Raw genomic sequence first — 20246 nt, forward strand, 5'->3', positions numbered from 1 at the left:
AGAAACAATATCTGGCACATACACCCAGTGGAATAGTATCCGGCCATAAGAATGAATGAAATTCTGAAACACGATGCAGTATGAAAGAACCCTGAAAACATTATGCTCCGTAAAATAAGCAAGACACATAAGGACAAAGAGCATATGATGTCACACAATAGCAAAATTGCAGAGGCAGAAAGTAGATGATAAGGGATGGGGGGAGGGGAGAAAAGGGAGTGTAGGTTAGGTGGATATTGAGTGTTTGTAAATAAAACTAATAAGAAATATAAGGGCAGTTGTGAAGTGTGACAGGCACAGAGGAGGTGGGGGAATCAGGGTGGGCTGCAGGAAGGAGGTGACATGGGAGTAGGAGATTGCCAGGGGTGGGCAGTGTTCTGGGCGAGCTGCCCACATCTGCAGCGGAACCGCTTGGCCTGCTCAGGGGATGCTGGCTAGTTCACTGCCTCTGGATCCTCATGGAAGAACGGAGCGGTGGGAGATAAGGTCGGACATAGGCCCAGTGGTGAAGGGCCCATATGCTCCACTTGAGACTCAGCTCTCAAGCCTTTCGGCCACAGGGACCAGTCAGAGCCTCTGAATCGGACTCAGTCGGTGAGTGGAGAACTCGTTAGAGGCAGGACAGGCAGCTGGCTGCTGCCTTCTCTGGGGGCAGGGGCCACTCCGCTGAATTGGAGTCACTGTCCACAGTTGGATGTTGCTTTTTCTGGTGGGTCAGAGACTTGAGGATCAAAGACAGAACCCAGCACCCCTCCTCTAGGGGAGAGGTGGGTTTTCAACCACGGTGCACACGGCTGGGATAAGGAGAGCATCTACGAGGTGTCCAGGTGTCCAGGGCTGCAGACTGAATCGTGTCTGCCGCAAGAGGCAGGATCGAGTCCAAACCCCTGGTCCAGCGAGTGTGAACGCATGTGTCCACGGGACCTCTGGAGCCATCGTTGTTAGTTAAGGACAGGATTCGTCCTATGCAGACGGGGCCAGAAGGAATCAGGGTGAGCCTTAGCCCATTTGGCTGGAGACTTTTGGGTGCAGTAAAAGCCAGAAGTCAGGGAAACCAGAGGAGCAGACACATGCGCACACAGGGAGGGAGGGGGGAAGAGAAGGAACGAGGGAGGGAGGGAGGGACAGAGGGAGAGGTGTCGCCACATGCTGGAGCACTGCCAGAAGGGTACAAGTTCCGGGAGAAAGCAAGCCCGTGGCATCCTTGCTGTTGGACTTGCAGCCTGCCGAGACAGGACAATCAGGTCCTGTTGTTTCAGCTGACTAGCGATGGAGCTCGTCGAGGAGACCTGGCAAAGGACGACACAGCGTTTCCGTGAGGCCCTCAGGGCCACAGGCGGGACAAGCCTGTGGGAAGGAGCACGCCTGCTGCTCCTCAGTTGGGGTTCTGCTTGTTGTCATTTCATTCTTAAGTTTTCTTTCTGTTCTAGGGAAGAAAATAACATTTTATGTAGCACGCAGTTGCCTCCTTGGGAAAACCCATGCTGGGATCGCGTAACTCAAGATCCACAGCAGAGTGGGCGCCTAAATAGTCAGCTGTGATTAGCTGGTCAGCGTGCTTGGGAGAGTGCTTGACAAGTGGCCTTTCTTTCTCTTTTTAAAGTCATTATACGCATTTTATTTACTTAGACCAGACACTTTTGAGTGCTTGCCAGGAGTATATTATAATAATGTTAATACTAAGCTGTCATTTGCCTCGTTCAAGGAGTTCACATTTGTACTACTGGAGCAACAACAACAGTGGCTGAAATTGCTGGTGCCCTGGTACATTGTGCTTTTCACTGTCATGCACTTTCAGAAAAAAAAAAAACCCAGTTTCACTTAAGAGTGCCCTTGACAAAGAAGCCAACATTGTTAATTTTACTAAATCTTGAGCCTCGAGTGCACGTCTTTTTGGTATTCTGTGATAAAGTGGAACTGTGCCTCCCGGCAGCACGGCTTTATGCACTGAAGTGAGGTGGTTGTCTTGAGTGAAAGCACTTTTGAGTTGTCAGATGAACTAACAGCTTTTTTCAGGGAATACCATTTTAATTTGAAAGAATATTGATGGACAAACGTGATTTATTCAGCTCTGGATATTTGACAGTTTCTCAAAAATTAACAAAGTGGGAAGCAGATGTGGCTCCAGTGATAGGGCTTCTGCCTACCATATGGGAGGACCTCGGTTCAATCCCTGGGGCCTCCTGGTGAAAAAGAAGAGAATGCATGCCTGCGTGGCAAGCCAGTTCCTGCGTGAGTGCCTGCGTGGTGAGCCAGAGGCTGCATAAGTGAGTCACGCAGCAAGATGACACATCAAAAGAGAGACAAGGGGAGAGTCAAGATGAAGCACAGCAGAAACCAGGAATTGAGGCAACTCAGTTGACAGGGAACCTCTCTCCCCATCAGAAGTCTTCAGGATCGAATCCTGGTGAACCCTAGAAAAGAGAAAATGAGAAGAGAACACAACACAGAGCAAAAACAGCAGGGCAGGAGGAAGAGAAGGGGGAAAAATAAATAAATCTTAAAAAAAAAAAAAAAGAGCAAACTGGCCTTGTCAAGGAAGACAATTCCTGGTATTGTTGGAAATGAGAAATTTGCGTTTTCAAAAAAAAATTAAAATTTTAGAAAATGTGTAGCCACCTCCATGACAGAACACCACCCAATAGTTAAAGACTTTTCAGATGAGATTTGTGATGATATTAACAAATGTGATTTCAAAGTTCTGCATTACTCAGTGAACCAATATATTACAGTTACGAATGGCTTACTCTACGAAATCATTCGTGGGTAAAAGATCCATTCAAAGTACGAACTAGGCCAATGGATTTTTAAAGTAACAAAGTATGGAAAGTTTATTGAGATGGTTTCATATTTCACAATGCAACTAACCTTTAAGAAATGAATATTCCACAATTATCTGCAAAAACTCTTGAAATACTCCCCCATTTCCATATTTGTATATTTTGTAGGAGGCTGGATTTTCATAATTTACTTTCAGTTGTCTTCTGTTAAACTAGATGTGCAAAAACACAAAACAATGCCACTCTTCTCAATTATTTTTTGCTTTGGACAATATAGTTATTTTTCATAAAACACGATTTCTTTTAACAGGTAATGCATTTATTATGTTTTTAAAATACATTGACTATTTGAAATATGGTAAATTTCAATAGATATAATCCATCTAAGCAAAAGCTCATCGCAACCTGCAGAGTACAAAGGGCTCCTGAGCCCATGAAGTTGGAGAAACTTTGATTTGCCTACGACAGCACTGGCAAAGTAGTCACTATTCAAATTTACGTGAGTTCATCTTGTTTTGAGTGACATATTGTCTTGTCCTGATGTGCTTGCCTACAGGACGTACTCTTTTCACTACTTGGAAGAGAGGGGAATTGTCTTCTAAATAAGGAAGGTCTCTTGTCTTTCTAGGCTGAGCTGACCGAGCGGAGGCAGTTCTGAGGACATGGAAGCTCGGTTTTTTGAGCGTCAGGGGCAGGCCCTGGCTGCTGCCCTCGCAATTGTGTCAGAATGCCCAGAGGCACGCTGGGAAGGCTTGCCTGTCACTGCAGGGGGTGGCCTGGGACCACCTCTGGGATAAAGCCATTGTGCCCAGCGACTGCGCTCAGGGTGTTAACCTAAAAAGACAAGTTCTCTAGGCAAAGGCGGTCTCCCCAGCGGAAGACTGGTGAGTACCTACGAAGCCCCGTGGCCTAGGTTTTGCACTGTCACTTTAAGCCCTGCAGCCTCCCTGCCGCAGTTACAGTAACTGAACTCGACTACATTCTCCAAAGTCCAGGCCCTACTCAGACAAGACCTGTGACTCCCCTTACTTTCCAGGGTCCTGCCCTCAAAAGACTGTGGGACAGGCTTTGGGAGGATGTTGGGAGGATGAAATCAGTGTCCTGTATCCTAAAATAGTAAACTGAGATGATGAACTCGTGTAACTTACCCACTGCTTGTAAATATTCTGGCAGTTTACACTGTTGACGTCTATATGCTATGTCTACATGATGTGTGTGCATGTGTGTGTCTGTGTGGGTGTGTGTACACAATTCAACTAATATAGTCACCATTTTCAGAAGAAAACACTTTGTTTTGTTACATTTGCTTTCAGGATCTTCCTTCTCTTCCCATACCTTTTTCCTTTGTGTTTGTGTGTGAACGTGTGTAAAGAAATACATTATTGGAGACAAACCAAACACCATCTTTAGCCACTAGCTCCAACCTAAGCATGCCTTTAAAATGGTTGTGTCAATTCATACTCTCACCTGTATTATACTGATTTTTCCTTCCCCATATCTTTGCCAACATTTGGCATTGTGGTACTTTTTAATTTTAGCTAGAGCCTGATAGAGTTTGAGCTTATTTTCATATAATGGAATTATATGAAATTAATTAATCTCTGAATTAATCATCTATTTAAGTCCTTTGCCCATATATGTTTCTCATTTTTTTCTGTATTTTAGAAATCAATTTGTAGTAATTCTTTAAGTGCTCTGGGCAGGAAATCTTCTGTCAGTTACATGCTTTGCAAAAACATTTTGGAAGCCTGTGGTTTGTTTCTAAGTCTTATTTACAGTTTAAATATGCAGAAGTTTCTTTGTTTTAATGAAGCCAGATTAAATAGTATTTTCCTCCATGGTTTGTGTTTTTTTTTAACCTTTTCCAAGAAATCATTCCTGTATTTTGATATCATAAAGACTTCACGGGAAGTGGACTTGGCCCAATGGATAGGGCATCCGTCTACCACATGGGAGATCTGCAGTTCAAACCCCGGGCCTCCTTGACCTGTGTGGAGCTGGCCCATGCTCAGTGCTGATGCACTCAAGGAGTGCCCTGCCACACAGGGGTGTCTCCCACATAGGGGAGCCCCATGTGCAAGGAGTGTGCCCTGTAAGGAGAGCCACCCAGTGCAAAAGAAAGTTCAGCCTGCCCAAGAATGGCGCTGCACACATGGAGAGCTGACATATTAAGGTGACACAACAAGAAGAAACACAGATTCCCAGTACCGCTAATAAGGATAGAAGTGGTCGCAGAAGAACACACAGCGAATGGACACAGAGAACAGACAACTGGGGGCGGGGAAGGAAGGGGAGAGAAATAATAAATAAATAAATAAATCTTAAAAAAAAAAAAGACTTCACTAGTACATTATTTTAAAATTTTAAAGCTTTGATTTTCGCATTTAGTGCTGTTAGCCTATCTGGAATTATTTTTTGTGTCTGAATAGTGTAAGGTAGAGGTAGAATTGTTTTTTTCTAACCAAATATTCCAGCCTCATTTGTAGAATAGGACATTCTTATCCTAATAACTTGCAATGCATTCATCATTTACCAAGCTGATGTATTTATTTATGTTTCCTATTCCTTGCTTTATTTTTCTCTTACATAATACTACAGTGTTTAGTTACAGTAGTTTAAAAATAGCTATTAAATATCTTTTTTAGGTTAAGTCTCACCTTCTTCCCCCCATTTTTTCCTCTTCCTTCTCCTTTTACAATCTTAGATTCTTAGGCCTTTAAAGTAATGTTTATTACTTTTTGTGTCCTGTTTAAGAAAGAGTTTCCTACCCCAAGATCATGAAGTTATCCTCCTACATTATATTCCAGAAGCTTTATTATATTATTCTCTACATTGATATCTACAAACCATTTGTTACTGAACTTTGAGCACAGTGCAGAGAGAGATCAACTTTCTTTTTTTTTCCTCATGTGGACACCCAATTGGCCTAACACCATTTATTTAAAAAAATCATCCCTGTTCCAGTTCTGGCCAAGATGGAATAAGTCCACCAAAGGCTATATTATCACTGATTACTACCCAAACCTCTGAACAAAATTTAAAGAGCAACTACCTTAAGACTTTGGAAAGTAAAAAGCTCAGACAGATTGTAGAGGGAATCAACACATAGAGAAGCCATCAACATGGGGAGGATTTTTAGTTTTTGTTCTCTTTTATCTTGTTGCTCTGCCCCAAGTAACAGAGCTGAATGGGGGAACACCGGCATGGGAAGCAAACATCTGATAGAGATTCCATTTTTCCCTAGCCGTGGGAGCCAGGGAAAGGTGTCCCTCCATGCTAGAAAACATAGGAGGAATCCCATAGAGTAGTAGGCTGAAAATAGGCAAACCCCGAATCCTGTTACAAAGCCACCAAGTCTCGGGCTTACCCCTGAACTGTGCATGAACAGGATGGACTTAAAGCAGCGTAACGAAGACTGGGAGAACTGAACTGATATAAAAAACAATGCTCAAGTGTCAGACTCAATTCCAAGTGGCACATAGATGAACCAGACCCAACATTAGCCTTTCAAAGGTTTTGAAAACTGACCTGAGATTAGAATCACGATATACAGAAGGTGAGCCAGAAGGTGAGCTTACTTCCTTGGTAAAACAGAACAAAACAAAAAAATCAACATTCTTTATAAGATTATAATAGAACTTAGAGTCTGCACAACGTAACATTCACAATGTCCAGGATATGATCCAAAATTACTTGACAGAAAATGCATATACCAAGTGTACACTATGGACCATAGTTAGTGGTAATAGTCTGATCATGTTATTTCATAATCTGTAACAAAGTTTCCACAACACTTAAGGTGTTCTGGAGGGGTGATGTATGTGAATTCTGCACATTGTGCATGATTGTTTTGTAAGCTCACAACTTCTCTAATAATAATAAAAAGGATGAAAATGTAATCCTTTCACATGGAAAAATTAAATCAATAAAAGTCAATCTAAAGATGACTTAGATGTTGGAGTTATCAGAGAAAGACTTTAAATCATCTCCTTGAGGTAAATGTAAACACACTTGAAATGAATGGAAAGGAAGAAGTTCTCAGACAAGAAAGTATAAAAAGGAACCAAAAATAAATTTTAGAACAGAAAAAATATAATACCTCAAATAAAAATTTCACCAGATGGACTCAACAGCAGAATGAAGATAAAGAGGAAAATGTCTAAGAGGAAAGAGTGAACTTGAAGATCAAACTTGAGATAGATCAGTGAAAATTATCCGTTTTGAAAAGATTTAAGATTGAAAAAAAAATCCAACAGAACTTCATGTATTAGTAGGAAAATTTTCATGGTCCAATTTCATGCCATTGGATTACCAGAGGACACAGAACACACGGTGAAAGGACACAGCAGACAATGGGGGAGAAGGGCAGAGAAATAAATAAAATAAATCTTTTAAAAAATAATAATAAATAAAAATTTTAAAAATGCTAAATAAAGTTTTTAGGTTGAAGGAAAATAATACTAGAAGGAAATCTGGATTTGAGGAGTAAAGGACAAGCAACAGAAATGCTAGGTATTTGGGTAAAGATGACAGAATATCTTCTTTTCCTATTAAATGCTTTAAAATATGTATAAGAGTTGAAGGCAAAAATTATAATATTGTGTGGTAGGGTTTTTAATGTAGTTATATATAAAGTATATGGCAGAAATAACATAAAGGTCAGCACTGGTGGAGTTGTATGGTAGGTATAAGTGTAACTGTGAAACTGTTTTGCAAATGGGTTATACTATTTTGCATTCTCACCAGCAGTATATGAGAATTCCACGTCCTCCGTATCCTTGACAATGCCTGGTATAGTCAGTCCTTGTAATTGTAGTCATCTTAGTGGGACATGTAGTGGGATCTCATTTTGATTTTAATTTTCAGTTCCCAAATGACTAATGATAATGAGCGTGCAATGTAATTTTTTGCTATTCATTTCTCTTTAATAAAATGTCTGTTAAAGTATTTTGTCCATTTTAAAAACTGAGTTCTCTGTTTTCTTATGATAGTATTGAGAGAGTTCTTTGCATATTCTGGACCCAAGATATCTGTCAGATAGGTGTTTCCAAATATCTCCCAGTCAGTGGCTTGTCTGTTCATATTGTGTCTTTTGCAGAGTAGAAGTTTAAATTTCTGATAATCAATGTATTGTTTTCTATTGCTGCAGTAACAAATTACTGTACACCTAAATGGCTTAAATTTATACAAACATATTATCTTACAGTTCTGGAGGTCAGAGGTAGGTCTCATTGGCCTAAAATCAAGATGTTGGCAAGGCTGTGTACCTGCTGGAGGCTGTAACATGCAATTCATTTTCTTGCTTTTTCTAGTCTGTTGGCCATGCACATTTGTTGGTTTGTTGCCCTCTTTCTCCATCTTCAAAACCAGCAATGTAGCATCTCTCTGACATTGATTTTGTCATCACAGATCTTTCTCTGAGCCTCATTTTTGCTTCAATCTTCTGCTTTTAAGGACTTTCACAATTACAATTGGCCAACCCAGGCAATCCAAGATAATCCCCCTACCCCAAGGTCAACTGATTAGCACCCTTAATTCTATCTACAACCTTACTACCACTTTTCCATGTAATCTAACATTTTCATAGGTTGGGGGGATTAGGATGAGGATATCTTTGGGAGGGGTGTGTAGTCATTATTTTCTTTACCATGCACACAATCAGGTTATTCTTTTCTTCTCTAATGTTTGTGTATTTGTGTCATAATTAAGAAATCTTTTCTTAGCCAAAAGTTACAATGATTGCTCTTATAAGAAGCTTTGTAGTTTTAGATTTTATATTTATGTCTATGATTAATTTTGAGTACATTTTTGTTGTATATCGTTTGAAGTTCACTTTTTAATAGAAGTCCAATTGTTCAATTACCATTTTCGGAAAAGACTGTTCTTTATTTTAATATCCCCTTTCCCCAAGATGGCTCCCTCATCTGTCTGCTCATTGTTTGCTGCTCGTTGTCAGTTCATTATGTCTGCTAGTTGTGTCTGCTTGCTGTGTGCTCATCTTCTTTAGGAAGCACCAGGAACCAAACTTGGGACCTCCCATGTGGGAAGCAGGGACCCAACTGCTTGAGCCACATACGCTCCCAAAACTGTTCTTTTTTGATTGAAATACTTTATCATTTTGTTTGAAAATGAATTAACTATATATGTGTGGGTTTGTTTGTTGAATCTCTATTCTGTTCCCTTGGTCTATTTATGTCAATGTCATACTGTTTTGTTTTTTAGAATTTTTTTTTTTGGGGGGGAGATACCGGGGATTGAACTTGGGACCTTGTACATGGGAAGCAGGCACTCAACCACTGAGCTACACCCACTCCCCATCCTGTTTTGTTTTTTTTCCATCTGGTTGCATCATTGTCTTTTTTTGGTATGTCACTTTGCTCTGCACTGTGTGGGGGCCTGTGCCTCTCCTCGTCACACATGTCTGGGATGCCTTTTTTCTTTTTTTATCAGAAGGTCCCAGAGATTGAGCCCAGGTCCTACATATAGGAAATGGGAGCTCAATTGCTTGAGCCACAGCCGCTTACCCCCATACTGTTTTGATTATTAGCTTTATAGAAAGTTTTGATACTACCAGTCCTCCATCATTGTTCTTTTTCATTTTTCAAAATCATTATGGCTATTTTAGTTGCTTAACTTTTCCACACAAATTTTAGAACATCTTGCTGAATTCCACAAAATGTTTGCTCATATTTTAGTTGGAATTGCATTGAATGTATAGATCAATTTGGGGAGACTATTCACAATATTGAGTGTCTTTGTTTCTCCATTTATTTATATTTTCTTTGATTTATCTCAGCAATTATTTTATAATTTTCAATATATAAATATTGCACATATTTTGTAAGACTTATCCCTAAGTATTTCATAATGCTTTATGTGATTTTAATGGTATTATGTTTATTTAATTTCAGTTTCCAATTGTTCACTGCTAATATATAAAAATACAATTTGTTTTTCTGTGTTGACTTTGTACTCTGTGACTTTCTTATATGTACTTCTTATTAAGTTTTATTGAGGTATGTCATTCATACATGAACATATGAACAATAAGTGAATAGTAATTGTTGTGAATTTATAAAACAAACATGCATGGCAGCATACAGAGTTCCCATATGTCACCCCACCACCACCTTGCATTATGAAACATTTGTTACAAACTATGAAAGAGCATCATCAAAATATTACTGCTAACGATAGCCTGTATCTTATATTTGGTGTATTTTCCCCCAGTCTACTCGATTATCACCCTTACATATTTATTAAAGTTCATAAGAGAATGTTCTCATATTTGTTCTGTTAACCACAGTCCATCATCCACTGCAGGATCCTCTGTATTATATAGTTCCATGCTTTGTAGAATCCTTTCAAAATGCAAACTCAGTGGGCTTTTCCATCACAGAGTTGTGCTGTCATCACCTCAGTTAATTTTAGAATGTTTTTGTTACTCCAAAATGAAAAAAAAAAAAACCATAATATACCCAGATTCACCAATTTTAACATTTTGCCCCATTTGCCATATCTTTCTACCTATCATCTCTCCCAAAATATGTATCTTGTTACCTGTCTTTCTGTTTTTCTATGTATGTATCAATCCATTTTCTGAACACTTGGGTGTAAGTTGTATGTGAACCATGTACACATACATGTGAACCATGTGAACCATGTACATTTCCTAAGAACAAGGAACTTCAAGTTATCAAGTTCAATGAATTTAACATTGATATAAAGCTTATACTTTATATTCCAATTTTCGTATGTCCCAAAAATGTTGTTTTGGGCCTTTTCTCCTCCCTCATTAGATCCTGTCTAGGGTTGCATATTGCATTTAATTGTCATATATATAACATTGTCAATGTTATATATATATAACATTTTAAAAAATTTTTATTAAATTTTTAAAAAAGATTTATTTACTTCTCCCCACCCTACCCTCTCATGCCCCTGTTGTCTGCCCTCTGTGTGTTCCTCTGTGTCTGCTTGTATTCTCATTAGGCGGCTCCAGGAACTTATCCTGGGGCCTTCTGGAGTGGAAGAGAGGCGATCATTCTCTTGCTCCACCCCAGCTCCCTAATCTGCTTCATCTCTTATTATCTCTCCTCTGTGTCTCTTCTTGTTGCATCATCTTGCTGCATCAGCTCTCCACGTGGGCCAGCACTTCTGTGTGAGGCAGCACTCCTGCGTGGGGCAGCACTCCTGCACAGGCCAGCACTCTGCACAGGCCAGCTCACCACGTGGGCCAGCTTGCCTTCACCAGGAGGCCCGGGGCATCGAACCCTGTACCTCCTACATGGTAGATGGGAGCCCAACTGCTTGAGCAACATCTGCTTCCCTGTCATTGTCTCTTTACTTATTTTATTTTTTTCAAAGATTTATTTATTTATTTATTTCTCTCCCCTTCCCCGCCCACCCACCCACCGTGGTTGTCTGTCTGTTCTCTGCGTCTATTTGCTGCATCTTCTTCTTTGCCCGCTTCTGTTGTTGTCAGTGGCACAGGAATTTGTGTTTCTTTTTGTTGCATCATCTTGTGTCAGTTCTCCGTGTGTGCGGCACCATTCTTGGGCAGGCTGCACTTTCTTCCCCGCTGGGTGGCTCTCCTTACGGGCGTACTCCTTGTGCATGGGGCTCCCCTACATGGGGGACACCCTTGCATGGCACAGCACTCCTTGCGTGCATCAGCACTGCGCATGGGCCAGCTCCACATGGGTCAAGGAGTCCTGGGGTTTGAACCGCGGACCTCCCATGTGGTAGATGGACGCCCTAACCACTGGGCCAAGTCCGGTTCCCAGTCATTGCCTCTTTAGTTGTTCAATCTTTCTTTTAAATTGTGGAATATATATGCAACATAAACTTTCCCTTCTCAACCACTCCCAAGCATAGCATTAATGGAATTATTGACATTCACAATGTTGCACTGGCCTCACGACCTTGCATTACTAAAACTTTCCCATCTCCCCAAACTGAAACCCGCTACCCATTATGCTTTAACCCCAAAATCCCCTCTGTCCCCCACCCCTGGCAACCTGTACTCTGCTTTCTGTCTCTATAAGTTTGCATATTCTCAGATATTTTCTTTGTAGTTACTATGGAGCTTAAATTTTACATCCTAAATCTATAGCAATCTTGTTTGCTTTGATAACGACGTAACATCAATGGTATAAACACAAACTGTGTCCTTTCCCCATCTGTTCCCCCACCTTTATATAGTTTTTTTCATTAATTACATGTTTAGCCAGTATGAGTGCCAAATCACTGAATTATCATTATAGTTTATGCATTTGCCTTTATTATCCCTTAAGACATCAAAAGTGGAATTATTTACTGATTGTTTTGTATTTGATTTTTTCTGAGCCATATTGTGCTCTTTAAAGAAAGGGCTTCCTTCTCTTTTTTTTTTTAAAGATTTATTTATTTATTCCCCCACCCCACTCCCCATAGTCTGCTCCCTGTATCTTTTTGCTGTGTGTTCTTCTGTGGCTGTTTGTCTTCTCTTTAGGTGGCACCAGGAACCAATCCTGGGACCTTCTGGAGTGGGAGATAGGCACTCAGTCTCTTGTGCCTCCTCAGCTCCCTGGTCTGCTACATCTCTTATTGTCTCTCTACTGTTTTTTTGTCGTTGCGTCATCTTGCTGCGCCATCTTTCTGCTTGGGCCAGCTTGCCATGCAGGCCAGCTTGCCTTCACCAGGAGGCCCCAGGAACCAAACCCTGGACCTCCATATGGTAGACAGGAGCCCAATCGCTTGAGCCACATCTGCTTCCTAAAGAAAGGTCTTCTTTAGTGAAAGGTTTCTTCTATTATGCCTTTGAATATTTAAAAAAACTGTTTTCTTCTTCAAGGACACCAAATATGCATACATTAGGTATCCTTTCCCTTATATCTATAATTTTCATTGATATTTTATCTTTTGTGCTCTTTTCCATCTTACTTTGCTTAGTTTTCTGTAGTTTGTACAGCACATCCTTCTTTTCATCTGCCTAGTGATTTAGTTACTTCTAACTTAATTTTCTTTTTTTCTTAAGATATTGTGTTTCTGTCATTTCTTTTCTGAGCCCATTCAGATCACTTTAAAAATCTTTTTCCTGCTTCATTATTACTTATTAAAATAGACTTTGCATTTTCATTTTTTGAACTGTTTCATAACGGCTGTATTGAATTATTACTACCTTTGAAAGGAAATGCGTTTTTCCACTATTTTCATTTATTTTGCAACTTAATTCTTCTGATGTACAAAAAGAATATCTTGTTCCTCCTATTTCATATTTTGGGCAAAGGGCTGCATTACTGTTGCATAGGTCTCATTCTGGTTCAGTTTTTACTATTACTCTCTTTAAATTGGGGGGACATTTGAAGGACCTGATATTTGCTGAAGAGATGGGTTGGGGTGGGGAAAGTTGGCATAGGTTTAGGCCTTTTGGCGGAGACACTGTCATCAGCAGCCTGTCCTCCTTGTCAGCTAGCAGGAGCTCCACTCGCTTCGTGAGGAGGCCTTGCCGAGCGGAGGCTTCTAGTGAGCGGGTTTGGGCGCTCCCTGATTTTCGCAGCAGCTGCTGAGCTAGCTGCCAGGCTCCTTTTGTTCCTCCTCCCTCCCGGGTGGATGAGTGGCTAGTGATACCCATGAGGAGAAGTAACTGAACTAAACCTAAGATGATGGTGGGAAAACACCTTTACACAAGGATTTGGAAATCCATCCTAATCCTGAAATAGAAGACCTCTGGCAGCAACAATTTTTCATTGTTGCATTATTCTCAAGTCCGAGAAAATTCTTTTCCAATCTGACCTGTTTCTCATCCAAAACCGATAAAACATGCTGTAGACGTTTGATATCACTTATGAATTTTAAAAAAGATAATTGATTATCTTTGTAAACTGGCCTATTCCCTTGGACGTTGTTACCCTTTGATTGTATTACATTCAGAGGTTTTGTTTTTACTTTATTAAATCAAGACTAGGTGGTTTTATCTGACCATGTCATTAGGGTGTGCAGGTTTGAGTCCCCACACCCTTGGTGGGGTTAAAGTAGACTCTCACATGGAAGTAAATATACAGAGAAGAACAACAGAGAAAGAGAGAGAGAGAGACAGCTCATTAGACACGGTTGTGGCCCTGGGAAGAGAGATGAGCCTGATAGTCTACAGCTGACCTTGTGGAGAGACCAGAGCAGCTGAGCCTGGAAAGAAATGAGCCCTGGGGAGAGAGATGAGCCTTATGCCAACATATAGCTGAGATGGCAAGCAGCTGGGTCCACCTAGAGGAAGAAGAAAGGTTGAACCCAGGCAGAGATCAGCAGCTATCTTGCTTCAACACATGGCAACAGAGTTTGGTGAGGAAGTTACTGAGTTGGATTCTTTTGGGCCTTGTACTTGACTGTAAGCTTTCACCCCAAATAAATACCCTTTATAAAAGCCAACAAATATCTGGTACTTTGCATCAGCACCCCTTTTGACTGATTAATGCACATGCCTTGGCTCTTTCATCAAAAACCCTGTTCGTCTCTGGTCAGGCAGCTGCTGCTCTGTGGCCAAGACTTTCTCAGGGGGTCCTTTCTTCCCTTCCCCCTTTTCTCTGCTCCCCTTTCTCCCTCCTCTTTCCTCTCAACCCTCCCTGGCCACCCCTTTTTCTCTGTCTGAGCCCACCTTGCTGGGCCCTACCTCACCACAGGCATCCTTTCCTAGGTGCCCACCCAGAGCCTGCCGGGGAAGAGGGTGGTGGGATGGGGTATAAGGTGATCCCTGGGTGAGCAGGAGGGGTCTGGGAGCTGGACTCCACTTCCTTTGTATTCCTGCTTAATGTCCCCATACTTTCTTGCCCCAGGGCCTGTTTGTTTCTTTGTAGCCTGTAAGAAAGTGGATGAAGTGAAATCTCTGCAAGGCTCAGAAATGTCAACATCTTGTACCATTTACTTCAACAACCCCCTTAAGAACAATTTCTGCAAAAACTCAATCAGGTGAGAAGTGAATGTAGCTCAGAGCAAGAAGATGTGGTCCTTTGCTTTGCCTTCCACTCTCTGCCTTAAAAGAACACGTGTATGGATCAGTTCATGTGGGTCTGTGCTTCAGGTTCTAATCATTTTCTCCAATAGCCTGGGGCTTGAAATTGTCATGTTCACTACTGTCTTAGTTTGCCCGGGCTGCTATAACAAAAATACGACAAACTGGTTGGCTTAAATAACAGGAATTTGTTGTCTCACTGTTTTAAAGGCTAGAAATCCAAAGTGACGGTACCAGCAGGCGGTGCCTCCTCTGAAGTCTCTTGCCTTCTGGGGTGGCTTGCTGGCAGCCATTCTCTCCGTCTGTCCCATGATGATCTGTCTCGTTCTGTTTCCTCCTTTTGCTTGAACTTCCATGTCCTAGTTTCCGCTGTTTAGAAAGAATCCAGTCACATGGATTTAGGCCCAACCTGATTCAATTTGGCCTCTGTTTTAGTTTGCTAAGCTGCTTAAAGCAATATACCAAGAAATGGGTTATCTTTTAACAATGGGAATTTATTGGCTTACAAGCTTACAGTTGTGAAGCGCTGAGAAGGTCCAAATCAAGGCATCCTCGAGGTGATGCTTTCTTCCTGAGGACTGGCTGCCAGCGATCCTGGACTCCTTTGTCACAGGGCAGTGTCACTGTTTTGGGCATTGTTGCTTTCAGCTTCTTGCTTCTGCAGCGTGCGTGCTCTCTCGCTCTCTTCATCACATTTATAAAGGACTCCAGTAAGTCTGCTGAAATCTTCTATTAAACCCTTCTAATTTATTTTTTATTTCATCTTTTGTGCTTTTAATCTCTAATATTTCAGGTTGTTTCCTTTTTAAAATGTCTAACTTGTCTCTTTGTTCATGCATTGTTTTCCTGATTTCTTTAGTTTTATGTTCATGTTTTTCTTTAACTCATCGAACTTATTTAGGAGTGTTGACAACATCTTTGATTAGTTGTCCCAATGCCTGGCTCCTTCAGGGATAGCTTCTGAGATCTATATATCTATATCTATATATGAATGGCCATCTGTTCTTGTTTCCTTCTGTGCATTGTGTTTTTTTTTCTCTTGAAGTCTAAATATTTTTCTTTCAGTTTGAGGTATCGGGGGCTGGGGATGGAACCTGGGACCTTACGTTTATGGGAAGTCAGCACTCAACCACTGAGCCACATCGACTTCCCTGAGTTAGTTTTATCATTTGTTTTGCTTGTTGTTTGTTTTTGTTTTTTCAAAAGTCGCCAGGAACTGAACCCAGGACCTCCCATGTGGGAGGCAGGCACTCGACTGCTTGAACTACAAGCGCTCCCCACTTTAATTTTTTGATGTTAACTCTGGAAATCAGCCCATGCCAGTGTTTTAGTGTATACTGGTGCTATTTTGAGGCTCAACCTTAAGTCTTAGACCTCTTTATACCAATCATATGGTTCAGCTGATGGTAAATAATTAGGGTCTTCTCAAGTCTCTGTAAGCATGCATCTTACCCTTGGCATGTGCTATAGCTTTCAAGAATTTCCAGGTATACATGAATGTATCCCCTCCAAAAAAGGAGTTTCTCTCCCCAGCTTTCACTTCTGGGCCCCAGGTGCTGTGCTCTATATTTCAAGCTCCGTCTCATGCCCCAGATAGCTGTGGTCAGCTTGGCTCGGTTCCACAACCCTGCTTCACCTTTATGCACTGCTTCTTGCCCCTTCCCCTCTGGGTTTCGTTGATTTCATTTGCTTCTGTGGCTTTCTCATGATGTCTGAATTCATTCCATCTATAAAGGACTTGAGGGATAGGATTAAGACCCATCCTGCTCGAGGAGGGTCACACCTTAACTGAAGTAACCTCCCCACAAGCAAAAGGTTCTACTTACAGTAGGTTCACACACACTGGAATGGATTGAATATAAGAACATGTTTTTTCTGGGTACATGCAACTTCAAACTACAACAAAATTGAGTTGAGATATCTTTTAATGATAAAACACCTATATTGGAGGGAGAGGAGAAGGACTGATATATTTTTTTTAACTCCTTGAACTAAAGATAGACATTAAGAGATTTATCATAACTATTATAGACCATTAGGAATACATCTTGTTTATCTTTATTATCTTCTAAAATGTAGCCATACCTATATCTAAATTATTTACCAAGTTTATTGATTTTTGTTTGTCTTGCTCCTTCAGAATGTAAGCCCCATAAAGGCAGGGATCTTTGTGTGTGTTCTCTAATATATCTAAAGTCCTTACAGTTGTGCCTGGCATATAGTAGCTACTCAATAAATATTTGTTAAGTGGATAAGTGAATGAATGATCTCAGTCATTAATGAAACAAAATATGTTGTTCTTCTCCTCGTTTATCTTCCATTTTGATATGTCTAGACAACATGCTATGTTCTGGCTTTTGATCCTTGATTCTCCATGTCTACTATTTTCCTAGCACTTAGTTCCTGAAATGCGGTTATATTAGTCTTCTTTTATCCTGAGATTGCTTTCAGATAATAGTGAGTGTTTTCAAAAGAGACAATATCCTCAGAAAAGTGTCAGTGTTTTATAACAATGTTTTAATTTACTTTTAAGTTATAACTTTGTTTTGTTTTGTTTCTATTAGTGCTTTTAGATTTCAAAATGTTAGCTGATAATTTTTTTTTTCCCCCCACTGCTAGCACAACCAAGTACAACCTGTGGTCTTTTCTCCCTCGATTCTTGCACCTGCAGTTTAGCAGTACTGCCAATGGTTTCTTCCTGTTCATTTCTATATTGCAGGTAATATTTTTGAATGTGTTATTAGATTAAGATTCTTAAAAAGTTAAAAGATTACACAATTCTCATTTAGCTGAAAAAGAGTGTTCTGTAGAGAATAAATTTAAACAGTATAGGAAGAGAACCTCTCCCATATTTATTCAGTGAGAATCTGAAGCTCCATTTTTGGGTTAAAACACGTGTATGCACAGCAGGTGAATTGGCCCACAGTTTGTCCTGGGTTAGATGTGGGATGAGACATGAATGGAGTAATTTTGGTCATTTATGTTATTTCCATAATAGGCTAATTTTACTATACTTTCAAAGGAATAATTTAAGGAAAACCCAGACATTAGTCTAAAATAGCATCTTTTCAAAATTGTTAAATTCAAGGTCTTCCATAATTTCATTTATTCCTGTTTGTTCAACCTTATTCCCAGTACAAACCCCACATTCTAACCAGGCAGGCTTCCTCATAAAATTCCCTAATTTTCTTCTTATCACTAGGCCTTGGCCCATGTTGTTCCATCACCTAAACCTGGAATGCACTATTCTGGCTAAATCCTAGCCTTTCTCTTATAAGCACAGCTCAAAACCATCCTCCTTCAAACTTTTCCAGATGTTAGAGCCCAAGCTGATCTCATTTCTGCCTTCTGTAAGGATGATCTGTGCTACATCGTCATTGGTTTTATTTTTCCCAGCAAATGGGAACTTCCTTGAGAGCAGAAACAGTGCCTAGGAAACTGCTAAGCTTTGAGATAAGAATCCTATGAGGGAAGCGGACTTGGCCCAGTGGTTAGGGCATCCGCCTACCACATGGGAGGTCCGCGATTCAAACCCCGGGCCTCCTTGATGTGTGTGGAGCTGGCCCATGCGCAGTGCTGATGTGCGCAAGGAGTGCCCTGCCACGCAGGGGTGTCCCCCACTTAGGGGAGCCCCACGTGCAAGGAGTGCGCCCTGTAAGGAGAGCTGCCCTGTGCGAAAGAAAGTGCAGCCTGCCCAGGAATGGCACCATCCACACGGAGAGCTGACACAACAAGATGACGCAATAAAAAGAAATATAGATTCCCGTGCTGCTGACAACAACAGAAGCAGACAAAAAGAACATGCAGCAAATGGACACAGAGAACAGACACCTGGGGCAGTGGGGGGGGGGGGGGAGGGAAAATAAATAAATAAAATAAACCTTAAAAAAAAAAAAAGAATTCAACGAGTGTGTTGAATTGACCTTAAATGGAAGAAGTTGACCCAGTTAGCCTTGGCTGAAGCCACATAGTATGCTTCAAACTCTGTGCACAGAATTAAGAATTCAAGGGGGAAGGATTAGACGTGGTTCCTGCCCTTGGAGAACTGAGTCTAAATACACATAAGCACTTTTTAGTAGATTTTTTAAATGTGCTAGAGGAGCACAGACTGCTTCTTGCTGGGAGGTGAGTGGTCCAGGGAAATCTACTGAAAAGATGTGAGCCAAATCTTAGAGGAGGAGGAGGAGCTTATCTGGTCAGCTGACGGGCCCTGGGATAGAAGAAGGCATTTCAGGCCCAGGGGACAGCAGGAGCGAAGGCATGGCAGCAAGAGTCTATGGTGAGAACTGGCATGTTGGTTGCCTTTGGGGTAGAGAACCAGGTCGTGGGCTGGGGGTGGGGAGGGGGGAGACAGGGGAGAAAGGGAGAATTTCAGCATGAACCCATTTACGCACTTGGCATCATGACACATGGAAATGTGTTATTCATTCAAAAGCAAATAAAATACCAATTTAAAGTATAAAATTTTTCCCTATATCCCAGAAACAGAAAAAATTTGTTCTTAGAGCAGAAGGTAAGGCTGAAAATAAGCTGAAGAAGTAAGCTGAGGCCAGATCACTGGGTCCCTGTGCCACACTGAGAGGACTTTATCCTACAGGCAGTGAAAAGGCAGGGGCAGGCATAAGGGGCACGGTGAAATGACCAGTGCTGGTGAATCTGAAATGAGGAAAAGACTAACTGGGCAAAGAGACCAGCTGGGAGGTGCACTGCAGGAAACAGAAGAGGAAAAGATTAAGAAATACTTGAAAGGCAGAGTTAATTGCCAGCTGAAAGAACCCTAAAAATGTCCCCTTTTCTTCCTCTGTTTCTCAGATTCCTTAAAAAGCCATGGCAAGAATTATTGGGAGGTTCAAAATAGACACTATTTTATAACACTATGCAAAGAAATAAGAAAGCGAGAAATAGCATGCACGCATACGGACAGTACACACAGGGCCAAGTGTGGAAATAGAGGCCCACAGGCGTGTCTAAACATGTAAATTTAGAGGGCCAAATCCAGAACCTTGCTTACCCCTACAGCCGTCAGAAAGCTACTACTTCCCTGGTTTAATCATTTTGTTTCTCATATTTGAGGTGGTGGGAAGGAGGGAGCCCTAGCACACTATCCACAATTAATTTGCTTCTAGGAAACTATTTGATTTCCAAAAAATTTCTCCTCTGTGTCAAAGATAAGTGAGATTCAGGTAAGATGACTGAGCATCTGAACATAACTGCTTTGAAAAGATGCTATTTTAGACTAATCTTTAGGTTTTTAATGATTCCTTTCAAAATATAATTATCTGATTTTGAAGGTGGTATAAATCATGCAAGTGTCATGAAGGAGTTGTAATTTATTGATTTTATTATTTATATAAATCATTACTTATATGATTGCTTATATAATATTAAGTTTTATTTATTAGGACTTAATTGCATGTTATTAAGCAGCTGTTCTATCATGTAATATTTAGTGTCACTCTCCAGGGAGGGCTTTGATAAAT

General features: G+C 40.9%; 1 protein-coding gene across 1 annotated transcript in view; it reads left to right on the forward strand.

Moving 5' to 3' along the window:
- The first annotated feature begins 1269 nt into the window (after positions 1-1269).
- Positions 1270-20246, forward strand: part of LOC101414600 (phospholipid-transporting ATPase IB-like) — a 207597-nt gene continuing 188620 nt past the window's right edge. The window contains 3 exon segments of the mRNA XM_058276906.2: positions 1270-1336; positions 14612-14723; positions 17386-17485. Of these exon segments, the coding sequence (XP_058132889.2) occupies positions 1270-1336; positions 14612-14723; positions 17386-17485 (279 nt within the window).

Source organism: Dasypus novemcinctus, chromosome 15 (assembly GCF_030445035.2).
Source record: "Dasypus novemcinctus isolate mDasNov1 chromosome 15, mDasNov1.1.hap2, whole genome shotgun sequence".
Lineage (NCBI taxonomy): Eukaryota > Metazoa > Chordata > Mammalia > Cingulata > Dasypodidae > Dasypus > Dasypus novemcinctus.